General features: G+C 46.4%; 1 protein-coding gene across 1 annotated transcript in view; it reads left to right on the top strand.

The window, feature by feature from the left end:
- The first annotated feature begins 5,632 nt into the window (after positions 1-5,632).
- TMA16 (translation machinery associated 16 homolog) overlaps positions 5,633-27,146 on the top strand; it is a 154,072-nt gene continuing 132,558 nt past the window's right edge. Inside the window, exon 1 of the mRNA XM_075612215.1 lies at positions 5,633-5,794. Coding sequence (XP_075468330.1) covers positions 5,792-5,794 — 3 coding nt within the window. The 5' untranslated portion in view covers positions 5,633-5,791. The remainder of the gene's footprint in view (positions 5,795-27,146) is intronic.

Genomic DNA, 27,146 nt, shown 5'->3' with positions numbered 1-27,146 from the left:
CAATACACTATCTTTTTTTAAAGATACAACTGATTTTTAAAAAAAATATATATATATAAAACCAATTTCATATTTGTACCAGACCCTCCATGCTTATTAGTCACTTTGGATATTCAAAGCCTTTACAATGCAATAACACATAATAAGGAATCATAGACACAAACAAACATATATCAATTTTTTAGGTTACTCTTGAGAATAATTCTTACATAAAAACTTTTTCAGTTAAAATAAAAATGTTTATAAACAACTGCAAGGAACAGGTCTGGAACAGTTTTGGGGGTCTGTATGGCTCCCTCATATGCCAACCTCTTTATGGCAGAATTCAAAAGGTGCAGCTGCAATCTCTCTGCAATTTAAATGTCCCAGCCACGGCTTTCTATTGGTCCACGTGACCGGGACATTTAAACAGCAGAGAGTTACCGGCACCCCCAAGGAGGTAAGTATCTCTGGAAGCAAGGGGTCCCAGTAGCAGAAATTAATGTGGTTAACCCACGGAGACCCCCTGCTTCAATCCTATTTAAAACAACTACAAAAAACGTTGAGTCAGATTTTAGCCGCCATTATGGATTTGACCTTTTGAAACTGATGCACAGATATCCCCAAGCCAAAGGAACCGGCCTATCCGGAGTAGATAAAAATCTGCCAACAAAGATCACCTATCTCTACTTAAGAAGGCTGCAGTTCCTGATTTGTGTCCTAGTAGGCTTACAGTATGTAACATCATTTAATAAAATGTTTCTATTTTCCTTTTTTACTTCTAGGGCCTGCTAGTGACTGTTGTGTTTGCTTTTTAATTGCGTGCTGATTTTTCTTAGTTTTTGTTTGGTAGCATCATATGCTGCAGCAGCAGAAAGAACACTTACACAGAATAACAACAGCACTGACAATTAATTCACTACAGCTTCTTAAATATCCATTTCCAGCTAATTGTTCAGGAAACTCAACCAGCCATGTCTGTAGACTCCAGGGAAACAACAATGTTCAACTAACTATTAGAATCTTTGCAACCTCAGGCTTACTAATCAGTCACAAAACATGTTTCCCTTCCCTTCATATAGCTCGATAATAATGCACAAACTGTATGACTATCAGCATTCACCCAGCCTTCATTTTTTTCTTTACTTAATACTTTGTCTCCTACAGTTCCACCATGTCCACAATACTAATTTATTTCCAAGAGCTAATGCTATCCCTTCTTCTATTTATCATGCCCTACCCTTACCATTGCCCTTGACTTATATTCTATATAACGCATAGACTATAATACCCAGCTAATGATAGCCATCCACAAAACATACAGATGTAGCAGACATTATTGCACTGGTTGGGGCAATGATAACCAGAGTGATATTTAACACACACGTTATCGCATTGACATTGAAAACAATGGAAACGCGTGGGTTCTCCTTAAGGCATACATTATTTTTCTGTGCATTTTTCACCTTAACGCATGTGTTAGTTGGTGCATAATGTCTGCTACATCTATAGGTAGCTACCGAAAAGCTACAATAGATTACATTAGAGAATCCCACAAAAGTGAGCACACCTGTTTTATTGTTTTACGTATAGTATCAGTTCAGATAAGTAAGAACCAACAAGCAAGGAGTTCTACAGTTAAAAAAAACTTTTTTAAACAAAAAATAAGATACGTCAGTCAAAATATGAGAAATAAGTACTTATTTTACAAAATAATTTTTTTGGCAAAACCAATTTGTATTTAGTGTGGCAGGAAATAGATATAGGCATCAAAACAGGGCGTATTTACCTTCTTGAATATGTGGCTGAAGTGTTTCAAGGGTTAAATAACTTGGTCACCTATTTCACAGTGGTTATCCACAGAAGGGGATGCCCTACCTGTATAAGTAAGTATAGATATAGGATAAAGTATCTGTTGTCTAAATTTAGCATACCTGTAGGTTGAACTTGATGGACGTACGTCTTTTTTCAACCTCATCTACTATGTAACTATGTAAAATCTGTTTTCATGCCCAAATACTAACTGAATGTGAAATAGGTTATCCACTTCTATGGTTAACTACTGTGAAATAGGTGCCCCAAAATCATTATATCCTTGAAATACTGCAGCTACTTATTTCAATTATTACAAATCGGCACACGTGCCCAGTTTGACGCCTGTTTTGATGCCCAAATTATTTTTGAGCCAGGCTAAATCCGAATGGGTTTTATGTAAAAGACGCAACTCTGTGGCAAAACACTGAAATAGGTGGCCCAAAGTCATTTAACCTATGGAAAATAATGTTTTCACGAAAAAGTGTGGCTTAAACAGACTTGATTGGTCACTCTGCTACCGCTAGTTACAGCACTAGGGTCACAAAAGTATTCCTCCAATCCCTTATGCAGGAGCATACATTTTACCAGCTACTTCACCCAACTGCTGGTTAACACTTGCAACAAGCAGCAAAAAATGAGAAGTGAATCTCCTGATGGTGCTTCTAAATCCAAGATTATGCAATGTTGGCCATAATGCCTAGGAGTCCGGGGTATATTAATTGTATAAGTGTATGAATGTGTGACAGGGTATATGGCTCACCATATGAAGCCTAACATGGACAGAGTAAACCTAAACCTAAAACCTAAACCTAAACCTAAAAACCTAAAAGAGGACCCTTTTTAATGTAGCTGTTGCTACCATGCATCTGGAATAAAGCATTTTTACTTTTCACGGATCTGCCTCCAGCCCTAATTCTTTGTAGTGCTCCACCATCTCCCTACACAAACACTTGCAACAACACTAACTGACAGTGCTGTGCCCTTTATACCTCAGGGGGCAGGCGCATCTCTGATGTCACTATCCAGGGACTCAGAGCATACAGCCACTCCCTTCCTTACACAGGGCACCACACCACGGTGTGAGGGAAAACCTCCATAACTACTGTTGGCAGGCCTGTACTTACCAGGACTTACTGCCAACAGGGAAGATGTATGCAGTCATTATTATGCATGGCTACACACATATACATTGATAAGTTTTATTTTGTTATAAATGTATATTATTTATCACATTGTATTTCACAATTAATATTCACTGATTGTAGTTATCATGAAATAGCGCTTTTACGTTTTTCATCTGGAAATATTATTATACCTATGTCTGTGTACATCTATCTTGTTAGAATACATTATTTCAAGTAAATATATATATTTACAAATAATATATAAACAAACACTGAGTAATAATGTACTCGTGAGTGGGATTTACTGTGTTAATTCACCTGTAGAAGTCATCACTTTATAAGCACTGTATAAGTGGAGATCAAAGTGATGGCACTAATTATTTATTTTTATTTATAAAATGTTTTACCAGGAAGTAATACATTGAGTTACCTCTCGTTTTCAAGAATGTCCTGGATTAAGGCCCAGGCCATGGTTAGTGCTTGCTTGCTTAAGAGTGCTCTCGCTTGCTGATGCTTGCCACTGAGCCCCTACAGCCGCAATTAAAGCGGCTTTAGTAGGGGCTCGCGCATGCTTTCCGTTGCTTGCTGAGGCGCGCTTGAACAGAGCCGACAGTGAAATTTTAAATTCACGCACTGACTCCGCTCACGTGACGCCTCAGCATCCAATGAAAGGACGAGCAGGGAAATGTGAACGGGGTACTTATTGTCTGGCACCAGCGGAGTGAGTGAGTGTGTGTGTTGATGTGCGTGTGCGGTGATGTGCCCCCTTCTGCCCGATCCCTGTGGCTGTCAGCATGCGGGAGATGGAGGGGGCTTGCGCCGCCGGGGGGGGGGGGGGGGAGCGGGTGATGTGTCCCCCTTCTGCCCCGATCACCGTAGCTGCCTCCCTGCCCGCGCGGGAGATGGGGGGGGGGGGGGAGGGATTACGCGGCCGCCGGGGGGGGGGCGGGGGGTGAGGAAGGGGTTGTGTCCCGGAGCAGTGGTGGCAGCAAGGTGGTGTGTGTGAATATATATATATATATATATATATATATATATGTGTGTGTATATATATATGTGTGTGTGTGTATGTATATATATGTGTGTGTGTGTGCATGTATGTGTGTGTGTGCATGTGTGTGTGTGTGTGCGTGTGCATGTGTGTGTATACCAGTGTGTATGTGGCTGTGTGGTGTGTGTGTGCATGTGTATGTGTGTATGTGTGTGTGTGCATGTGTGTATGTGTGTGTGTGTGTGTGTGTGCATGTGTGCATGTGTGCGTGTGTGTATGTGCGTGTATGTTTGTATGTGTGTGTGTGTGCATGTGTGTATGTGTGCATGTGTGCATGTGTGTGTGTATGTGTGTGTGTACCAGTGTGTATGTGTCTGTGTGGTGTGTGATGTGTGTTGTGTGTGTGCGCGCGAATATATTTATCAAAGTTGCACAATGTTAATAAATAATTTATTCTCACGTCTTTTTTTTAATTTTTAAAATATTTTATAATATACACACACACACACACATATATATACACACACACACACAGGTTCCCCAGTGACACACAAACACACAGACCACTTCAAAGTGACACACACACTGACTACTACCAAGTGACACACACAGTGATACCCGCCTCCCAAGCGCGCTTGCTGTCTCCTCGCCAGGACAGCAAAAAGCTCCTGCTAGAGCGAGCGGCAGCAAGCAAGAGCGAGCAGCAGCACCTAAGCGCTTACTATGTCCGAGGCCTAAGGCTAAGGCCCCGCTCCCAGAGTCAGCGCACCCGCACTGCAGACAGGCGGTGCGCTGACATACACAGACCGCGATATGCGGTCTGTAGGGAGCGGGAGGTGGGCGGGAGTGGGAGGCTTGACAGGGAGGGGAGGCTTGACAGGGAGGGGGGGCGTGGCTTGAGCGGAGGGACCCGCTACTCTCCCCTCCCTCCACGGACTCGGGCTGGAGCTGCTGAGGGTAAGTAAAACAAACAAACACACACACACACACAGAGGCAGGCACTCACGCACTCAGGCACACACATACACACACAGACAGGCACTGAGGCACACACACAGACAGGCACTCACCTGCTTTCACTCCACACTCCTCCCCGCTCCCCGAAGCCTCTCCCCGCTCCCCGAAGCCTCCCCTCCCCATTGGCTCACAGCCACACCACGTGACGCGTCAACGCTAGGGAACACCATTTTCTTGTGTCCCATAGTGGCTGACGCGCCACAGCGTGTAGTCAGCTGTGCCGCCAGGGGGGACCGGGACCGGCTCGCGAGGATTCCCCTGCTGGTGGGGAACTCGCGACATGGCCGCCCGCGCCAACGAGCGCAGTGGGACCGAGGCCTAAGACGTAATTAGGACTGTTGAATATCACTACATTTTTGTACAAATTTACAATTTCACCTTGTTTCTAATATTAAAGCACAGATACTGAGTAATCTGTTCTATGAGGTCCAAACATATCTGCAAATTATTTATGAGGTAAAGAAATACTTGAATTCAGACAAATTGCACATTTGTTTTTTTAGTGCGCCTCTACCACTTCATGTAACCAATGTCTTCTCATTTGTGTACAGTATGTGCAGGTATTTCTAATGTATAGATCAGTTTGCAGGGAGACTTGAACAATGTGAGGTCATTGTGCAGCCTTGATCTGCCGTTGTCATAATTCCTAAATCACACCGTATGTTAGTGAATGATGCCCTGTGCTAAATGGAACAGTGACGTGAGAACGGAGGCGTCACTCTGCTACTCACGACATAGACGGGCTGCTCCCGGCGCACACAGCGTGTTGCGTCACAGAGACCCACGTGTGTGCACCCTTCTGTCCGGAGCGGAGAGAGAACGCCTCGCTGTGTGAGTTCTACACTGCAAACCGAGAAACGTCACAATGGTGGGTGCACATTCCAGTAGCTGTTAAGCTCACAACTTGTATGTAGTGGGATCCGATACACACTGTAGTCAATGGGCTGCTGCTGGTCCTTGCTCTTACAAACAAGGAGAGCTTCCTGCTTTCATTCAGACATGACATGCCACTTACTAATGAAGGGACTACACGACAGAAGCATGAACGTCTGGTTTACGCGTAGCTTTGTAACACTGTTTTAACACTATTTACATGTTCCCAGTTTCTACCCAATTTAAAGATGGTGGGTTAGTGCTTCAGGTTTAGTCACGTGGTGATGGCCACGTTTTCTAGCGCTGTGACTGCCATGTTTATTTGCCGAGTATTTATTTGCCCGAGTTGCAGGTCGTGGTACTGCCGGTACTGGGTGGTCGTACTATACAGAGTACCTCTCCTATAGAATAATACAGCGACAGAAGCCAGTTACTTTGCAATGTATTGCAGTATCACTGAAGGAATCGGGGCAGCTCTGCATGGTAGCCTGTGAATAGCACTTAAATGAGATGCACATGAAGTGTTGATTTGATCTGTGATTAACCTCTTGCAAACACCTATATTAAATGCTGAAACGCATTCTCTTCTAGCGCTGTGCAATTGCATTTCCTTTGTTTTCCCCGCTGTCACTTTATTATGAAACAATCGAGTCGCAGGGTTTCGGTTGTAGAGAAATATGGATGAAAAAAAACTTTTGCCGTTTTCTTTTACATCTAGATACAAAAAATACCATACTATACCCAATGCAGATTCAGTAGTTAATCGTGTCCTAAACACAAATGCATAATTGCCCGACATTTCTACATTTAAAAAATACAAATACAAGCTTGAAAGACCACAAAGAAAACGGGAAAGATGTCCATGAATGCCGAAGACACTGCATAAAATGATCTCACACACACGTAACCCTCTCCATGCTGTTTCCTCATCCTTTGCCCCACCCCCAGGCTTTTGACCACCTCCTGATTGGCTGCATTGCCCAGCAGCAGCCAATCAGGATAGAGGAAGCCGCTCAGGGAAATCCTGCAGTCACTATGCCCAGAGAGGCAATACTGGACATAAACATCACCAGTATTACCTCTGTTTTACTGGACAGTGTCCAAATACAGGACAGTCCGGTTCAATAATGGACACCTGGCAACCTCTGCCAGAGGTGGGGGTGTAAGAGAGGAAGGTCGCTGATGGGGTGTGAGTGTCAGTGAAGAGGGCAGATGTCACTATAATTTGGAGTGGAAATCTTAGTGACTGGGGTTTGGGGGTGCAGCCTCACTGACTGGAAGGTAAAATTATTGATCGGGTTAAAAAGGGGACCATTCTTGATTGATTCACAAAGTCTGTAATGGAAAAGATGACTTGTGATTGTGTAATGCAGAGTACTTTAGCTAGTATATCAATTATGATTGTGTGTGTATTGAACCAGTATATCATTTCAGTATAGATTGTTACAGAATATTAAAGTTTACATCTCCAACACTCTTTATTGCGTAGAATAGATGTATAAATAAAAATCATGTCCTGAGGCTGCTACCATAATTTCCTTTCATTATGCAATTACTAGAGACTGGTAAGGATGTAGTCGTAGTTGTAACTCAGTCATTAAGTAATACATATCTGCTGTATCAGAAATGAAACCGCACCAGTTTATGCGTATAGGTTTTAGACTGGCATAACGCAACACTAATTCCTCTCTATTTAGCTAATAATCAGGCTGTGAAGGATTGCCCATAATCATGGGCATTTGGAATGATCTCCCTCTGATGTATGTTTTGCAGACGCATCTTTAAAATATTCACCATTTGTAAAACCACTGTAGTACCTCTACCCTAGAGAGGATATAACGAGGCCGAGCACTTTCCCTTAGTTGTGTTATATATAACATATGCTATTTTTCATCTACGCTATTATGACCGTGTTTATACCAAAAATCGTGTGCGACGTCGCACGTCTGAAAAACAGCATTAAAAAAAAAACAATAGAAGCGCTCATACCTGTTGCGTGCGCGCCGCGTGGAACTGCAGGGCAGATGTCTCCTGGCGCGATCCTCAGGTTTGTTCTTGGCTGGCGACAGTCACGTGAGCAGTTCCAGCCAATGAGGACGAACTGCTCACGGCCATGATGAAATCATACACAAACAATACTGTACAGTGATTCTTGCTGGGTGACACACAGGTGGAGTGAGACTGAATGCACCACTAAAGGAGTGTAAATCAAATGTGTGTATCAAGATTCACCATTTGGCATGGGACTGAATAGTCCAGAAATGGGTAAATGTAAATTAATATATAATATAATGACTTACACGGCCAAGGATTTTGTATATGTAAGTTCTTTGTTGCATTTGCATTTTTATTTAATAAACATATGTTTTGACCATCCATACCTGGATATTTGTCATTCATACGGGTCACCACCCCTATCCCGAGGGTCCACATACCAAGAGGGAAGGGATTGCCTGGTCCTTGAAAAGGCACCCAATTGAGCCCAGACTTACGCATGACCGTGTAAGTCATTATAGTATATTGACTCCATCTGTGTGTCACCCAGCAAGAATCACTGTATTGAGTGTTTATCTGTGTATGATTTCATCATAATTGCACTGCCAACTATCATACTAATTGGTACATTATTTGTATGTGTTCCTGTGTACCCTCCATGGTTTTGCGCTCCCCTACTCCATTCTTATTACTCCAACAGCTGAGACAAGCTGAAAATAAGTTAACAAACACCACACAGAACCCCAGCAAGGTCATTTTAGGAACCCCTGAGCCCTCCAAATTGTTTTTTCCATAGTAAAATACAACTCAACCCCGTTATAGCGTTTATAACGCGGTGTGAGCGTGGCTCCCGTTTTTTTGGGCAAGCTTCCAGGATTTGCTGAGAGGAATGTCCGACTATACAGACACACACACACCCCAACATTTCCTTTTGAAGGAGATAGATATGTGGCAAAATAGTGGGACCCAACGGCCTTATGGAAGTTACATTATTTCAGTGTATCTCTATACTATACAATATGGCTATGAGCTGTTTGTACAAAAAATAATTGTTCATGTACCACACAGGAAACCAGAGAGAAAATGACCCCTGTGTAGCACTCTGTCACCTTGTGAGATGATGATTTGATTAAAACATATATTGATTTTATTAGGAACACGTTAAAACAATGGGGTTTGAAACAAGAATTAAATAAATTGTGAACGCTGTGTAAACTTTTAGGATATAATAAACCCTATAAAGAGTAATGTATTAACCAGTGCTGGATTTCCAGTGTTATGTGAATTCACTGGCCCTAGTGACATTTGTATAAAGACATCTCCTAGGGAATGCTAGTGTGGGGGAAGGATAGTAGAAAACCTTAAATGTAGTGCCAACAGTAATGTTAAAGTACTTGTAGGTTCACCAAAAACAGAGAACCTAGCACACGGCTGATATATGTTGCAGCCAAGTGGCAAGATGGTAGTTGTTAATAACAATCCTGATAGATTGTGCACCACTACAGACCACGGACTGTGTAGTTATATGATTAGAGTGGTATTGGTAAATATGTCCGTGAGTATATTTAACACAAGATGTCGTGTTAGCTGAAGAGATCTGAAGTTAGCCAATCTATGGCTGACACTTGTACTTCAATAATTGTATACTGTGTAGCAATATGACACTGCTGAGACTCCTAGAAGCTACTTTGCGTTTCCTACAGACAAGGGGTCAACACTTTGCCACCAGTGAGTTTGTGATAGATCTTTTAATATTCGTACTTAATAGGAACTATTTCCTGTTTAATAACAAGATCTATCACCAGATACAGGGGACGGCCATGGGCACAAAATGTGCACCATCCTATGCCAATCTTTACTTAGGGTGGTGGGAGGCAAAATATGTATTCACAGAAGAATTGGAACACTATACGTCGCATATAATACTCTGGATGCGCTTTATAGGTGACGTGTTCATCTTATGGCAAGGTACTCTTACACTATGGAAAGAATTCATCGATATCCTAAACTGTAACGAGCTTAACCTGCGTCTCGCCTTGGAGTACAACAGAAACTTCATATGCTTTCTGGATTTACAGATATCCAGAGGTCAGGATAATCTGATAGAGACAACCACCTTTTGTTATTAACAACTTCCATCTTGGTACTTGGCTGCAACATATATCAGCCGTGTGCTAGGTTCTCTGTTTTTGGTGCACCTACAAGTACTTTAACATTACTGTTGACACTACGTTTAAGGTTTCTTACTATTCTTCCCTCACACAAACATTCCCTAGGAGATGTCTTTATACAAGTGTCACTAGGGCCAGTGAATCCACATAACACTGGAAATCCAACACTGGTTAATACATTACTCTTTATAGGGTTTATTATACCCAAAAAGAGTTTACACCGCGTTCACAATTTATTTAATTCTTGTTTCAAACCCCATTGTTTTAACGTGTTCCTAATAAAATCAATATATCTTTTAATCAAATCATCATCTCACAAGGTGACAGAGTGCTACACAGGGGTCCTTTTCGCTCTGGTTTCCTATACATTTAGCGCCTTTAAGCAGCAACACCTACCATATTATTTAAGCTGAAGCGGGGGTATTTGTTCAGTGTGTTCATGTACCACACAGGCAGAAATGTAAAAATGATGCATTCTACATTGATGCAAGGGTACAGGTTTTCGAGGGTAAAGAGAACCCCCACCTTATTTACCAACTCAGAGTACCACTACTTTTGAATTTAAACACTTACATATTTTTTTTGTAACAATTTTTTTATTGGACACGTTCACATATTCTGTACATACAGAAATGTCATGAGCCCATAACATTTCAACTCTAATACAATCAGGTAGTGACCAATAACATTTTCTCGTTTTCTATAGGTGGAAAGAGAAAGGAGGGGGGGAAAGAGAGGGGGGGGGAGGATGGAAGGAGACAAACAAGTGGGGTGGGGGGTGGGAAATTGATGGGTGGGGAGGTGGTGGGGGGTTCGTCCAGAGGCTTCCTTGATACTCTCTCCTGGGGTCAGGGGGGTACTAAAGGTCCAGAAGGTTGACCTTTTTGGGCTTTATCTCTCTAACCAAGGGTCCCAAGTGTTCCAAAACTGAGGCATCTTCTTTTGGAGCATAGCCGTCAGCTTCTCCATAGTCATGACCTCATTTATTCTTCTAACTACTGTAGTTCTCGAGGGGGCCTTAATCTGTTTCCAGGCGGCCGCTATAGAGCATCTGGCCGCTGTCAGCATATTGTTTTTTTTTTTTTTTAAATGAACAAAATTTATTTAATTTAGAAAGTCTGTGTTTAGCACCAAGATTGGATTGTAAACGCCCCCCTCCAAGAGGATCCTACCTTCTGCGCTCTGAATGGGAGAGGTAGAAGTTGCATGTCTGACTAACCTGCTCCTCTCTTATCTGTATATGCTGATAATACTTCAAACCAGGTGTCACTGATTTTTACCGGTACTGGCAAGTGGCTTGTTTTGCCCACAACAAAGAGGGCCACCAGTGGACTTGCGAAGATATGGATAAGTCCAATATGCTTAAATTTCTATATCCCAAGTACATTAAACTACTCCCACTCCACTATGGGGATTCCATTCTTTTAACTATATGTCACATTGATTTTTGATGTAATAAAATGTTGTTTTATTTTTAATGAGCTGATCCTAGTTGTCCTAAAAGAGCCAAGCAGTCTAATGATCTGCAGGATCTACCTGTTCAGTATATTAGTTCCTAAGTGCTACAGAATGCAATTTTTGCAGGATCTCTCTGATCCTTCTGGGATCAATTTGTCTGTATTATGTTATCTCCTCCCTTGCACCATAGCTAAAATCTCATAACATTTGTACCAGGTGAGCGGATTAGATCTACCTTTTTCTAGACACAATCAAGCACCAGGTTTATCGTTCCCTCACCCAGCTCCCTGGAGCAGATCGATGCTGACGGCAGCCTGGGGTCTGGTCTGTGGTTGAGACATGTGGAGGGAGGAAGAGATCCAGCCCGGAACAGTATGGCCGCCATGAGGAGAGCAAAGAACGCCCGGGAAGAGAGGTGTATTGACCTAAACAAACACTCGAGGGGGGGAGTGGGGGCTGGTCAAGGACTGACTACCGGCAGCCAAGGGGGTTAATCCTCCCTTCCCTGTTGGTGGCAATGAGAACCTGCCACAGGCCTGTAGATCACACAGCTGCATATCCACCACCCCCTACTTCAGGTGTGGCCTACCTGCCACTCTGGGACAGCTTGGAGATTTATCCCAGCTGTCCCCCCCCCCGGCAGACATGGAAATCCCCTGATCACGGCAGCCATTTTTTTTCCCATATCTTATATTGGTACATTTTGGTTATTATACAGCTTTTGGTTATACAATACACTGAATATATTGTATACCCTTGTCTGTTGCACCCAACTCTCTGTCTATGCTTAGCTTTCAATCTTGTAAATGCTTCATACCTGGGTGGGATCTTTTATTTTCTTCCCTTTTTCTTTCAGCCCTATCTTCTCCTTCCAAAGATATACAGTAATTGACTTCTGTCCTTAGCCTCTTTGCTATATAGGAGATAGTATAAATGTGTATGTATATATATGTGTGTGTGTGTGTGTGTGTGTGTGTATATACACTGCACACACACTGCACACACACTGCTCACTGCACACACACTGCTCACTGCACACACACTGCTCACTGCACACACACTGCTCACTGCACACACACTGCTCACTGCACACACACTGCACACACTCCCAGCACTCACTGCACACACTCTCAGCACACACTCTACACTGCACGCACGCACTCTACACTGCACGCACGCACTCTACACTGCACGCACGCACGCACTCTGCACGCACGCACTCTACACTGCACACACGCACGCACTCTACACTGCACGCACTCTACACTGCACGCACGCACGCACTCTACACTGCACGCACGCACTTCACACTGCACGCACGCACTTCACACTGCACGCACGCACTTCACACTGCACGCACGCACTCTACACTGCACGCACGCACTCTACACTGCACGCACGCACTCTACACTGCACGCACGCACTCTACACTGCACGCACGCACTCTACACTGCACGCACGCACGCACTCTACACTGCACGCACGCACTCTACACTGCACGCACGCACGCACTCTACACTGCACGCACGCACGCACTCTACACTGCACGCACGCACTCTACACTGCACGCACGCACTCTACACTGCACGCACGCACTCTACACTGCACGCACTCTACACTGCACGCACGCACTCTACACTGCACGCACGCACTCTACACTGCACGCACGCACTCTACACTGCACGCACTCTACACTGCACTGCACGCACTCTACACTGCACGCACGCACTCTACACTGCACGCACGCACTCTACACTGCACGCACGCACTCTACACTGCACGCACGCACTCTACACTGCACGCACGCACTCTACACTGCACGCACGCACTCTACACTGCACGCACGCACTCTACACTGCACGCACGCACTCTACACTGCACGCACGCACTCTACACTGCACGCACGCACTCTACACTGCACGCACGCACTCTACACTGCACGCACGCACGCACTCTACACTGCACGCACGCACTCTACACTGCACGCACGCACGCACTCTACACTGCACGCACGCACGCACTCTACACTGCACGCACGCACTCTACAACGCACGCACGCACGCACGCACTCTACACTGCACGCACGCACTCTACACTGCACGCACGCACTCTACACTGCACGCACGCACGCACTCTACACTGCACGCACGCACGCACTCTACACTGCACGCACGCACGCACTCTACACTGCACGCACGCACGCACTCTACACTGCACGCACGCACGCACTCTACACTGCACGCACGCACTCTACACTGCACGCACGCACTCTACACTGCACGCACGCACGCACTCTACACTGCACGCACTCTACACTGCACGCACGCACGCACTCTACACTGCACGCACGCACGCACTCTACACTGCACGCACGCACGCACTACACTGCACGCACGCACGCGCTCTACACTGCACGCACGCACGCGCTCTACACTGCACGCACGCACGCGCTCTACACTGCACGCACGCACGCGCTCTACACTGCACGCACGCACGCGCTCTACACTGCACGCACGCACTCTACACTGCACGCACGCACTCTACACTGCACGCACGCACGCACTCTACACTGCACGCACGCACGCACTCTACACTGCACGCACGCACGCACTCTACACTGCACGCACGCACGCACTCTACACTGCACGCACGCACGCACTCTACACTGCACGCACGCACGCACTCTACACTGCACGCACGCACGCACTCTACACTGCACGCACGCACGCACTCTACACTGCACGCACGCACGCACTCTACACTGCACGCACGCACGCACTCTACACTGCACGCACGCACGCAGTCTACACTGCACGCACGCACGCACTCTACACTGCACGCACGCACGCACGCACTCTACACTGCACGCACGCACTCTACACTGCACGCACGCACGCACTCTACACTGCACGCACGCACGCACTCTACACTGCACGCACGCACGCACTCTACACTGCACGCACGCACGCACTCTACACTGCACGCACGCACTCTACACTGCACGCACGCACTCTCACTGCACGCACTCTCACTGCACGCACTCTCACTGCACACACATGTCAACAGCCCACCCCTCCCCTCACATGTCAGCAGCCCACCCCCCCCTCACATGTCAGCAGAATCACATGTCAGCAGCCCACCCCCCCTCACATGTCAGCAGCCCACCCCCCCTCACATGTCAGCAGAAACACATGTCAGCAGCCCACCCCCCCCTCACATGTCAGCAGCCCACCCCCCCCTCACATGTCAGCAGCCCACCCCCCCTCACATGTCAGCAGCCCACCCCCCCTCACATGTCAGCAGCCCACCCCCCCTCACATGTCAGCAGAATCACATGTCAGCAGCCCACCCCCGCTCACATGTCAGCAGCCCACCCCCCCCTCACATGTCAGCAGCCCACCCCCCCTCACATGTCAGCAGCCCACCCCCCACCATCCCGTTTTTCACCCCCCCCCCACCAGCCCGTTTTTTACACCCCCCCCGACCAGCCCGTTTTTCACACCCCCCACCAGCCCGTTTTTCACCCCCCCCCCCACCAGCCCGTTTTTCACACACACACACACACACACACACACACACACACACACACACACACACACACACACACACACACACACACACACCCCCTACCTTAGATCAGCTCAGCACATCCTCTCTCCCCGGTACTAAGCCTAAGCCCCGCCCCCGGCATGCTCTGACCTCTCCGGAAGAAAAAAAGAACACACGGCTGCCGGGGGCTGGGAGGGAGGGGGCTGAGAGGGAGGGGGCTGAGAGGGAGGGGGCTGAGAGGGAGGGGGCTGGGAGGGAGGGAGGAGGGATGAATCGCCACCTTTTTTTTAAACTTTTAAAAAAAAAATTATTTCATTAACTGGCGCCCGGCCAGAGTCATTGCGGGCCCCACAGAGAGGCCAGAAGGGCCGCATGTTGTGCAGGCCTCTTCCTTCCCTCCTCACTCCCTCCCGATCAGGCGTGTGGCGGCCATTTTTAAAAAAAATTAGCGCGACCCCGTTACTAACGCGGTGGTCTCAGGGTGGACCCCGAGGACCGCGCTATAACGGGGTTTACCTGTATATGTGTGTATGTATATATATGTATATAACAAAAAAAGAGAAAAAACAGGCGCACATCTAGTGCATTAACGTAATAAAAATCGGTATTCAAGGAACATAAAATCAAACAAATGCCCACTCGCAATTAAAAGCATATATGAGATTGACTCTCATGTGCCAGCAACATGGTCCTCTCAGTCCAGCTCGAGGCAGCGGCGTCCTCTCGTGACCCTCCTTCGTATAGCCGGAAACAGAATTGCTCCTATTCGGTGCTCGGCGAGAAGGGTCCCTCCGGAAACCAGTGCTTGGAAATCCTCTGTATTGATGTCGGGGCAGTGTAAGACACACAGGAGCTTAATTTTCACGTCTGATAGCAGCAAAGTTCATGGGCAAATGGAGGCAACAATCAAACCACGCCCTACGCGTTTCGTCAACGATGATGACTTCATCAGGGGATACCCACTAAACGCCCCTTCACGGTATTTATAGGGAGATATTTGCACAAATTGATTAATTAATTATACACATAGATTTACAATTTAACAATTTGTCTAACAATTATACAGTGTTATGAGGACCCCACTGAGTTACTAGAGTAGCAATCCAGATTTGGAACACAAATGAAGACTGCAATTTGAGTAGAACTAATTAGAATCACATGTCAATAGTAAATTATTCTCAAATACATAATCAACCTTTAATTACATAAACCATTGATATTGTAAATAATAATACATTAAGAGAGGTAAAAATTAATAATAAAAAATGTATATATAACAAATATATTAATAATGATTGTAATAACCAACCTGTTCAATATATATATATATTGGACTCAAATTACTATACCAAGGACTAAATGACAACAGTTATATATTTAAAACTGGCACTTTGACTCTGAGTTGATTCAGATTTTTAGTGTATTGTATAACAAAAATCTCAATCAACTCAGAATCAAAGTGGCAGTTTTAAATATATAACTGTTGTCGTTTAGTCCTTGGTATAGTAATTTGAGTCCAATATATATATATTGAACAGGTTGGTTATTACAATCATCATTATTAATATATTTGTTATATATACATTTTTTATTATTTTTTCCTCTCTTAATTTATTATTATTTACAATATCAATGGTTTATGTAATTAAAGGTTGATTATGTATTTGAGAATAATTTACTATTGACATGTGATTCTAATTAGTTCTACTCAAATTGCAGTCTTCATTTGTGTTCCAAATCTGGATTGCTACTCTAGTAACTCAGTGGGGTCCTCATAACACTGTATAATTGTTAGACAAATTGTTAAATTGTAAATCTATGTGTATAATTAATCAATTTGTGCAAATATCTCCCTATAAATACCGTGAAGGGGCATTTAGTGGGTAACCCCTGATGAAGTCATCATCGATGACAAAACGCGTAGGGCGTGGTTTGATTGTTGCCGCCATTTGCCCATGAACTTTGCTGCTATCAGACGTGATAATTAAGCTCCTGTGTGTCTTACACTGCCCCGACATCAATACAGAGGATTTCCAAGCACTGGTTTCCGGAGGGACCCTTCTCACCGAGCACCAAATAGGAGCAATTCTGTTTCCGGTTATATGAAGGAGGGTCACGAGAGGACGCCGCTGCCTCGAGCCGGACTGAGAGGACCGTTTTGCTGGCACATGAGAGCCAATCTCATATATGCTTTTAATTGCAGTACTATTGTGAATGGGCATTTGTTTGATTTTATGTTCCTTGAATACAGATTTCTATTACGTTAATGCACTAGGTGTGCGCCTGTTTTTTCTCTTTTTTTTCACAGATTTGGTCAGGGATTGATGATCCCTTTGAAACGGGCTGCAGTAACCTGGATACTATTGACATTGGAACAGGACTTTGTTTTTTCAAGGTTTTTTTTCCATTTTTTATTTATTTATTTTTATACATCTATAATAATTTTTTTTAATACATTTTTATTGTTTATTTTTTATTAATTCATCATTATTAAATAGTATTGATATAAGTATTTAGAATTAATTTACTTATATCACTTTTGAGATCACAGGTTTTTATCATTGTGTATCAGCCATTATCACACCGCCCCACTAAATGCACTCATGGTTAATTATATTAGTTCTTCAATCTATTAGCTTTGGTCAGGATATAATAGAGGCGCTTCTTCATTGCTGTTTGTTTTTGATTATATATATATATATATATATATTATATACACACAGACACAGACACACACAGACACACACAGACACACACAGACACACACAGACACACACAGACACACACAGACACACACAGACACACAGACAGACAGACACACACAGACACACAGACAGACACACAGACACAGACACACAGACACAGACACACAGACACAGACACACAGACACACAGACACAGACACACAGACACAGACACACAGACACAGACACAGACACACAGACACAGACACAGACACACAGACACAGACACACAGACACACAGACACAGACACACAGACACAGACACACAGACACACACACACACACACACACACACACAGACACACACAGACACACACACACACACACACACACAGACACACACAGACACACACACAGACACAGACACACACAGACACACACAGACACACACACACACACAGACACACACACACACACAGACACACACACACACACACACACACAGACACACACACAGACACAGACACACACAGACACACACAGACACACACACACACACACACACACACAGACACACACACACACACACACACACACAGACACACACACACACACACACACAGACACACACACACAGACACAGACACAGACACAGACACACAGACACAGACACACACACACAGACACAGACACACACACACAGACACACACACACACAGACACACACACACACAGACACACACACACACAGACACACACACACACAGACACACACACACACAGACACACACACACACAGACACACACACACACAGACACACACACACACACAGACACACACACACACACAGACACACACACACACACAGACACACACACACACAGACACACACACACACAGACACACACACACACAGACACACACACACACAGACACACACACACACAGACACACACACACACAGACACACACACACACAGACACACACACACACAGACACACACACACACAGACACACACACACAGACACACACACACACACCTGCAACAGACCATGAATAAAAAGTGCTAAAACCAGTAACGTAAAGTGTACAGAGTCAACACTTCTGGCGGTGCTAGGGATATAGAATATGTGAAAACAGAAGCAAAGAAAGAAAAGATCCCACAATAGCACTCTAGCGTACAAAAGTATCAACATTTATTATACACATAAAACATATACAGAGGATCCACAGTGTCCCCAAAGCTGTCTAATCTAAAACACTGATGACAAAACTAAGCTAAACACTGGAGTCAGCAATATGAAGTCAAAAACTATTGAAAGTAAAATAGAGACTAAGCTGAAAAAACCATGTGAAAGCTAAGTATGAAACAAACATAAATAGCCCAACAATCAAAACAAATGCAGAACCTGTAGTGTGGAGGCTAAATGCATTGGCTAAGGGTTGTTCATGTAATGTAAGCTTGAGATAAAAGGTGGCACTGTGTGCTCATTTGCATATAATTTCCCAGAATCCCTTGCTGCAGTGGAAGTGCTGTGTGCTGGGCGATAATGGCGAAAGACAGAGTTGCAGACCTGTCTAAGACATGCACATCAATATACAGTAATATTTACAGTTGATAGATATATACTTAGTTAAGTTATGGTGAGTAAAAAAAGTGACAAACACCCTCCACAGCAAAGCATATAGTAAATGGAAATATAGAATCCCTTGCTGCAGTAGAAGTGCTAGGTGATAATGGTGAAAGGCGGGGTTGCAGACCTGCCTAAGACATGCAAATGAGCATACAGTTATATTTCCATTTGATATATATATATATATAAAGCAGAAAATAGCCGTGTTAGTCCAGTTGCGATAGTGCAGAATAAATGAGTTCTTCAGTATTCGGTGATACCTTTTTTATTGGACTAACAATTTATGTCATAGGACAAGCTTTCGAGAGTTATCCTCTCCTTCAGGTCAAGCAATACTGATATACAAAGGGTTCAATGGCTAAAACTGCATTTCCTTACAACATCTCCCCTGGATCATAAATATAGCGCTGATGTAATTACCAAACTGATAGAATACATCCTCACATACAACTACTTCAGCTTCAACAAGGAAATGTACCTACAACTAATGGGGACTTCCATGGGTACCAAGATGGCACTGCAATATGCCAATCTTTTCATGGCAAATCTTGAACAAAGATTCCTAACTACATGCCTCCACAAACCCTACAAATACTACAGATATATTGATGACTTGTTATGGACAGAGGGTGAAGAAAACATAAAACAATTCCACGAGTCCCTGAACTCATTCCATCCATCAATTAAACTCAAAATGGATTATTCGGCAAATCTAGTAAACTTTCTAGATACTACAGTAACACTGAAAGATGGCAAACTACACACATCTGTATACAAGAAACCTACTGACAGATGCTGTTACCTCCACAACTCCAGCTTCCATCCCACTCATACCAAACAAGGTATCATACACAGCCAGGCTATAAGATACCACCGCATATGCTCTGACACTGAAGACAGAAACAGGCATCTCACAACCCTGACCGAATCGTTCAGACAGAAGGGATACAAACCAAAGACCATTGCCAAAACTATTACATCTGCAATAAAAGCCCCACGAGAACACCTGCTACAATACAGACAGAAAGAACCTACCACACGCATACCACTAGTGACCACATACAACCCTACCCTAGAGGGTATACGAAAAATAATCAAAGATCTGCAACCCATGCTGACAGAGGATGCAACATTAAAATAAATCTTTCCCAAACCTCCCATTCTTGCATTCCGGCAACCACCAAACCTCAAACAGAAATTAGTCAGCAGAAAACTTCACAACGATTTTAAAGACATGGATAATGGCACAAAACCGTGTAGCAACAAACGCTGCAAACTCTGCAAACATATTTGCCAGGATCCCACAGCCAGTCACAACCATAGAACATTCAATGTTAAAGGATCATACAGCTGCACATCCAGGAATTTAGTGTATACTAGCTGAGAGACCCGGCGTTGCCCGTGAGTGAAATTTCCCGCTAGGAAAAGGTGGGGGGAGGGACAATGGACAGGAGATGGGGTGGGGGGAGGGACAGTGGACAGGAGGAGGGGAGGGACGGGGACAGTGGACAGGAGGGGACGGGGACAGTGGACAGGAGGGGGTATAGTGGACAGGGGGGGGTGACAGTGGACAGGAGGGGGGGAGAGTGGACAGGAGGGGGGGGAAGTGGACAGGAGGGGACAGTGGACAGGAGGGGACGGGGACAGTGGACAGGAGGGGACGGGGACAGTGGACAGGAGGGGACGGGGACAGTGGACAGGAGGGGACGACGACAGTGGACAGGAGGGGACGACGACAGTGGACAGGAGGGGACGACGACAGTGGACAGGAGGGGACGACGACAGTGGACAGGAGGGGACGACGACAGTGGACAGGAGGGGACGACGACAGTGGACAGGAGGGGGACGACGACAGTGGACAGGAGGGGGACGACAACAGTGGACAGGAGGGAGACGACGACAGTGGACAGGAGGGGGACGACGACAGTGGACAGGAGGGGGACGCGGAGGCAGGGAGGGGGGGAGTGAAAGGCAGGGGGAGTGAGCGCCGGGGAGGTAGGTGAGTGTGATGGGGGGGGGGGGGTGTGAAGAGAGGTGTGTGCGTGTGTGTATACCCGGCGTTGGCCGGAGGTAGGGGGGGCGTCAAAGGCTGGGGGGCCTCAAAGGCAGAGGGAGGGGGGGCGTCAAAGGCAAGGGGGGGGCGCCGTCAAAGGCAAGGTGGGTGCGTCAAAGGCATGGATTCCTCCCCCTGCATTTCCTCACCTGCCAGCATGCCACGCTCCTCGGGCTGCCACTGGTTGTCTCCCCCCTCGTGGCCTCCGCCGACTCCCAGTGGCACAAAGGAGGTATTAACTCCCTGCCGCCCTCCTCCTGCTCCTCGGGATGTTGAGCCTTAGAGAGCGTGCTGGGGGAGGTGGGTGAAGTGGGGGGGGTGAGGTGGGTGAAGTGGGGGGGGGGTGAGGTGGGTGAAGCGGGGGGGGTGAGGTGGGGGAGCGACACACACGCGACACCTACCTCTACTTCTGGGTGACGCCATCTTCTCAATTGGATGGCGCGAGGGAGGAAGGGGGTCATGCCGGTGAAGGGAGGTGAGTGTGATGGGGGGGAGGAGGAGAGGTGTGTGTGTATACCCGGCGTTGGCCGGAGGCAGGGGGGGGCCTCAAAGGCAGGGGGGTGCGTCAAAGGCAGGGGGGGCGTCAAAGGCAGGGGGGGGCGTCAAAGGCAGGGGGGGGGCGTCAAAGGCAGGGGGGAGGGGGCGTCAAAGGCAGGGGGGGGGGGCGTCAAAGGCAGGGGGGGGGGCGTCAAAGGCAGGGGGGGGGCGTCAAAGGCGGGGGGGGCGTCAAAGGCAGGGGGGGCGTCAAAGGCAGGGGGGGGGGCGTCAAAGGCAGGGGGGGGGGCGTCAAAGGCAGGGGGGGGCGTCAAAGGCAGGGGGGGGGCGTCAAAGGCAGGGGGGGGCGTCAAAGGCAGGGGGGGGCGTCAAAGGCAGGGGGGGGCGTCAAAGGCAGGGGGGGGCGTCAAAGGCGGGGGGGGCGTCAAAGGCAGGGGGGGGGCGTCAAAGGCAGGGGGGGGGCGTCAAAGGCAGGGGGGGGGCGTCAAAGGCAGGGGGGGGGCGTTGCGTGAAAGTCAGGGAGGGGGGGTTGCGTGAAAGTCAGGGAGGGGGGGTTGCGTGAAAGTCAGGGAGGGGAGGGGGGTTGCGTGAAAGGCAGGGAGGGGGGGGTTGCGTGAAAGGCAGTGAGGGGGGGGGTTGCGTGAAAGGCAGGGAGGGGGGGGTTGCGTGAAAGGCAGGGAGGGGAGGGGGGTTGCGTGAAAGGCAGGGAGGGGGGGGTTGCGTGAAGGGCAGGGAGGGGGGGGTTGCGTGAAGGGCAGGGAGGGGGGGTTGCGTGAAAGGCAGGGGGGGTTGCGTTAAAGGCAGGGAGGGGGGGAGGTTGCATGAAAGGCAGGATGGGGGGGGAGGTTGCATGAAAGGCAGGGAGGGGGGGGAGGTTGCATGAAAGGCAGGGAGGGGGGGAGGTTGCATGAAAGGCAGGGAGGGGGGGAGGTTGCATGAAAGGCAGGGAGGGGGGGAGGTTGCATGAAAGGCAGGGGGGGGGGAGGTTGCATGAAAGGCAGGGGGGGGGGAGGTTGCATGAAAGGCAGGGGGGGGGGGAGGTTGCATGAAAGGCAGGGAGGGGGGGAGGTTGCATGAAAGGCAGGGAGGGGGGGAGGTTGCATGAAAGGCAGGGGGGGGGGAGGTTGCATGAAAGGCAGGGGGGGGGGAGGTTGCATGAAAGGCAGGGGGGGGGGGGAGGTTGCATGAAAGGCAGGGATCCCTCCCCCTGCGTTTCCTCACCTGGCAGCCTGGCGCGCTCCTCCTCGGGCTACCAGTCTGTCTCTCCCCACTCCTGGCCTCCTCCGGCTCCCGGTGGCATAGAGGAGGTAGTGCGCGGCACCACCTCCCTGACGCTCTCCTCCTCCACCTCGTGCTCCTCGGCGGTGTCCGTTGTCGGGGATGGTGAGGCGGGTAAGCGGCGTGTGTGAAGGGGGGTAGCGGCGTGTGTGTGGGGGTGATCCTGAGAGAGCGTGCTCTGGGGGTTGGGGGGAAGTGGGAGAGCGCCGGGGAGCGGGCTCGCGGCGGAGGCGCACGCATCTCCCCTCCCTGTGGCTGCAGGGAGAGGTGGAGAGAGCCGGAGGAGCGATCTCGGGGATGGGGAGCGTGCTTTGGCGGGGGGCCAAGAGCCCACCCCCCTCAGAGCCGTGTGGGGGCTGGAGCTGTCGGCAGTGAATGCGGCCGTTAAGTAACGGAGCGGCGGTGAAGGGCGGTAAGTAGCGGCCAGTAAGTAGCAGAGCAGTGTTGGGCAAGTAAGTGGTGGTGCTGGAGCGGTGGCGTGGCCGTGAAGTCGTCCATTGCGTATTGGGCGGGAAGGAGCGGAGCGGGCGGGAAGGAGCGGAGCGGGGGGAAAGTGTGATTTGGTGGTCGGGTAAGAGGGGGGGAGGGGGGAGGGGGGGGGGCTGGAATAAAATAATGTAAATGAAATGTAGATGTTGTAAGTGTGTGTGGCGGCCATTTTTTAAATTAAATTAAGAGTGCGTAGGTGAAGGCTGCCGGTCATTTGTTAATGTTAAACACACATATTGTGAATGCGGACATTTAATAATGTAAATTAAATGTAGTATTGCGGCGATTTAATAAAGTTAAGTAATAAAATAATGTTATTAAGGGAAATAATGTAACATTGGCAAAGCGGGACATTGTATAATGTCAATGTAAGGTACATGTTGTAAGTTCGTGTGGCGACCATTTTAGAAAGTAAATAAAGAGTGCGTAGGTGAAGGTACGGGCAGGCATTGTTGTAATAAAAATGTAAAGTGCGTAGTGATGCACGCCATTGTTTTGATATATATTTATATTTGAATATATGTGTTTTTAGTAAGGCAGTCTTGATGGTGCGTGGGAGTGTCGTCGTGTGTGTGCGGAGGCCATATGGGCGGCCATGTGCACAGGGACTGTCGGCCGGCGACTGCGGAGAGAGAATGGCGGTTGAATGTGCGCGGCTATAGGGAGTGCGGTTGTTCCGGCGGTTAGTCCGGGCATGTGCATATGAAGGAGGCCATATGGCCGGCCATGTGCACAGGGAGTGTCGCGGTTGAATGTGCGCGGCTATAGGGAGTGCGCTTCGTCCGTTGTGCCTACAGTTCTGGCTACAGGGGAGTAAGCATGAGTGTCAGCTACAGGGGAGTAAGCATGAGTGTCAGCTATGGGATGACAGTGTGTACACAGGGGTGACAGCATGACTGAGATGTGGGATGACAGGTGTGTGTGTGTGTGTGTGTGTGTGTGTGTGTGTGTGTGTGTGTGTGTGTGTGTGTGTGTGACTGCAAGTGTGTGAGAGTGAAGGAGGTGATGTCACAGTGGGGCGTACCTCTTGGCCAATGAGAGTCACGGACCAATCAGATTCACCGCAGATAGCACTAACCTCACTAACCATTCGATTTTATATATTAAGATGACTCAGTGCAACAAATGTGACCAAGGTTGCTACATTGGGGAAACCAGCCAAAAACTGCAAGGAAGAATGAATATGCACAGACACTCTATACTCCATCATGAAGAAGGAAGATACTGCTCACCTGTGGGACATCACTTCTCACAACCAGATCATTCCATAAATGATCTAAAAATCAAAATCCTCAATGGAATGTTTAAAAGCACCCAAGAGCGGAAAACATTTGAACTCAGAATGATAAGACTCTTTGACACCAAAACCAAATGACTTAATGCGGACATGGGTTTTCTCACACCCTATCAAAATTGCTTGTAATTATCCTGCTTGCCTCTATTCTTATCCACACTTTCTCTCCCCCCCAGTATCCCTCCCCCTCCCCACCTTTCTTTGACACTGTCCCCTGGCTTCAAACACTTAACAGATATTTATTGTAGATAAGGTAGAGTGTTGTTTTATTTTTTCCCCTCTCTCTACACTGTTTTAGCCAATGAATCCTTTGTATATCAGTATTGCCAAACCTGAAGAAGAGAGGATAACTCTCGAAAGCTTGTCCTATGACATAAATTGTTAGTCCAATAAAAAAGGTATCACAGAATACTGAAGAACTCATTTATTCTGCACTATATATATATATATATATATATATATATATATATATATATATATATATATATATAATATATAATATATATATAATATATAATATTTTTTTAATAACTTTACTTACATTACCTCTGGATTCTCTATTGCATTTTGAGACCATTTTTTAAACTAGAAAATCTTTTAATGAATGAGTTTAAAAATTGGTGAGATGTGATCTTGCTTAATACTTAATTGGATAGAAAGTGGATTCCTCGGGGACTCAGTCCTCAAGGAACCCACTTTCAATACTAAGAAGATTTTACTGGTAATCAGATATTAGATCATTGCTCTCTTTAATTAGACTTTTTTGTAAAACAGAGAGAAGAAAAAAAAAAACTATTGATAGAAATGGATTCCCTGGCGAAATCTCTTAAACCTTTGAAAGAAAATGATACTTATGAGAAATTTGATAAGGAAGCCAACAGAAGAGTTGGACATTTTTGAGAGAGAATTATTTGATAAGAAAATATACATTCAATAGAGAATTAACGTGATTAACGTAAGCAATTGGAGTAGGAATGATATGAAGTTAACATTTGCAATGAATATTCATTTTTTTTATGAGAGATTTGGACAATATTGAAGATTCAGTAAAAATAACCCTTCGGCATTATTTGTGGATTTAAATAATTTATTGGAAAGCTAACTGTGGCAGGACGGCCTGTAGCCGAGGTCAGGGAACAGTCCACACGTGTAGTTTCAGGATAATGAAAACGTTCAGTGGCTTTATTTCTCCATAACATAACATAACATGTGGGTACACTGTCCCTTCAACCAAAACAAAACCTGCTCCACATTGGGAGATCTGACTAACACACCAGGCCTATCTAGCAGGCTGGCTGGCTAGACCATAACCAAACCATAAGTGTACTTTAAGCAGTCAGGAAAACAAAAGAACAATCCTTACTTTGGTTGAAGTAGTGACTTAGGTGAAATCCCTCTGGCTAACAGCTCACATCGCAGTGTGCTGTGGTCTAAGGCAGGCAGCTACTGCCAGTAACAAGATCATGTTCTACCTTGCTGGTTATCAGGTGTCAGCTTACCTCCTGATTGAACCTTCTGAGTTAACCTTCTGAGTGCTGGAAGCAGCACTCAGACATATGTTTCCCAGGCATAACTGATGGGGGTTGACTTTACCCTGTCACATTAACCTTAAAATGACGTTTTTCTATTCAAGCTATCAAGAAAGAGGAAATTGAAACTGCGGTATAATTGTTATTCACAGATCTGTGGAATGGCCATGGGGACCAGGTTCACCCCCAGTTATGCTAATTATATGGGTTGCTGGAAGGATAAAACAGTTTTGACTACCAATCCATATAGGGCAGGCTTTGTCCTTTTATGGCCATGCAATAGATGGTTTGGAATGGAGATGAGATGGGTTTTAGAAAATTGTTTTCACATTTCAATTACAAAGATTTGGGACTTGTGTGTTTACATTTATTACAAGTCCAAAATCAATAGTATTTTTGGATCTTGATATTTTTGTTTCTGGTATTATGGATACACATACTTAAGATTGTAAACTCTTCGGGCAGGGACTCCTTTTCCTATTGTTTTGTCTGAAGCTCTTAGGCCCATTGTGTTATAATATGTTGTGTATTGTAAAGCACTATGTAAATAAAGATATACAGTACACCTTGTAAAAGTTATATTGAATCTTCAAGCAACCACCATTCTACAGATGCAGCGGCCGTTATTTGAACAAATCACGGAGCCGTTTTCATGTGCTCTGCTGTATTCCACACGGTATTCACGCCACATTCATGCCGCCAGACACCCGCGGTT

The sequence above is a fragment of the Ascaphus truei genome, chromosome 1 (assembly GCF_040206685.1).
Source record: "Ascaphus truei isolate aAscTru1 chromosome 1, aAscTru1.hap1, whole genome shotgun sequence".
In the NCBI taxonomy this organism is placed as follows: domain Eukaryota; kingdom Metazoa; phylum Chordata; class Amphibia; order Anura; family Ascaphidae; genus Ascaphus; species Ascaphus truei.
This window is presented reverse-complemented; position numbering and strand designations above follow the sequence as displayed.